The sequence below is a fragment of the Gavialis gangeticus genome, unplaced genomic scaffold (assembly GCF_001723915.1).
Source record: "Gavialis gangeticus isolate Ggan-Ray unplaced genomic scaffold, GavGan_comp1, whole genome shotgun sequence".
Lineage (NCBI taxonomy): Eukaryota > Metazoa > Chordata > Crocodylia > Gavialidae > Gavialis > Gavialis gangeticus.
The window spans coordinates 555851-556067 of record NW_017728983.1 but is presented as its reverse complement, the minus strand read 5'-3'; the positions used below and the strand labels follow the sequence as shown (position 1 = coordinate 556067).

Genomic DNA, 217 nt, shown 5'->3' with positions numbered 1-217 from the left:
CGCACGCGCCGTTACCTTGGGCTTTTCCTCGGCCATGGCGGCGGCGCTGAGGGGAGCGATGGCGCTCACGGCTCCCACTTCTCTCCCGCCGCAGCCGCTGGCGAGAGCGCGCGTCACCCTTCCCCCACACCCAAGTCCCCGGGCCCTGATTGGAGCTGGCGGGGCCACGTGGGACCGGGGCGCGCTCACGAGGCGCGCTCGCGAGCCAGCTGCCCGG

General features: G+C 74.7%; 1 protein-coding gene across 1 annotated transcript in view; it reads right to left on the bottom strand.

Moving 5' to 3' along the window:
- LOC109294354 (small ubiquitin-related modifier 3) overlaps positions 1 to 217 on the bottom strand; it is a 10359-nt gene that overhangs the window by 8618 nt on the left and 1524 nt on the right. The window contains exon 2 of the mRNA XM_019512669.1: positions 16 to 217. Within this exon, the coding sequence (XP_019368214.1) occupies positions 16 to 36 (21 nt within the window). The 5' untranslated portion in view covers positions 37 to 217. The remainder of the gene's footprint in view (positions 1 to 15) is intronic.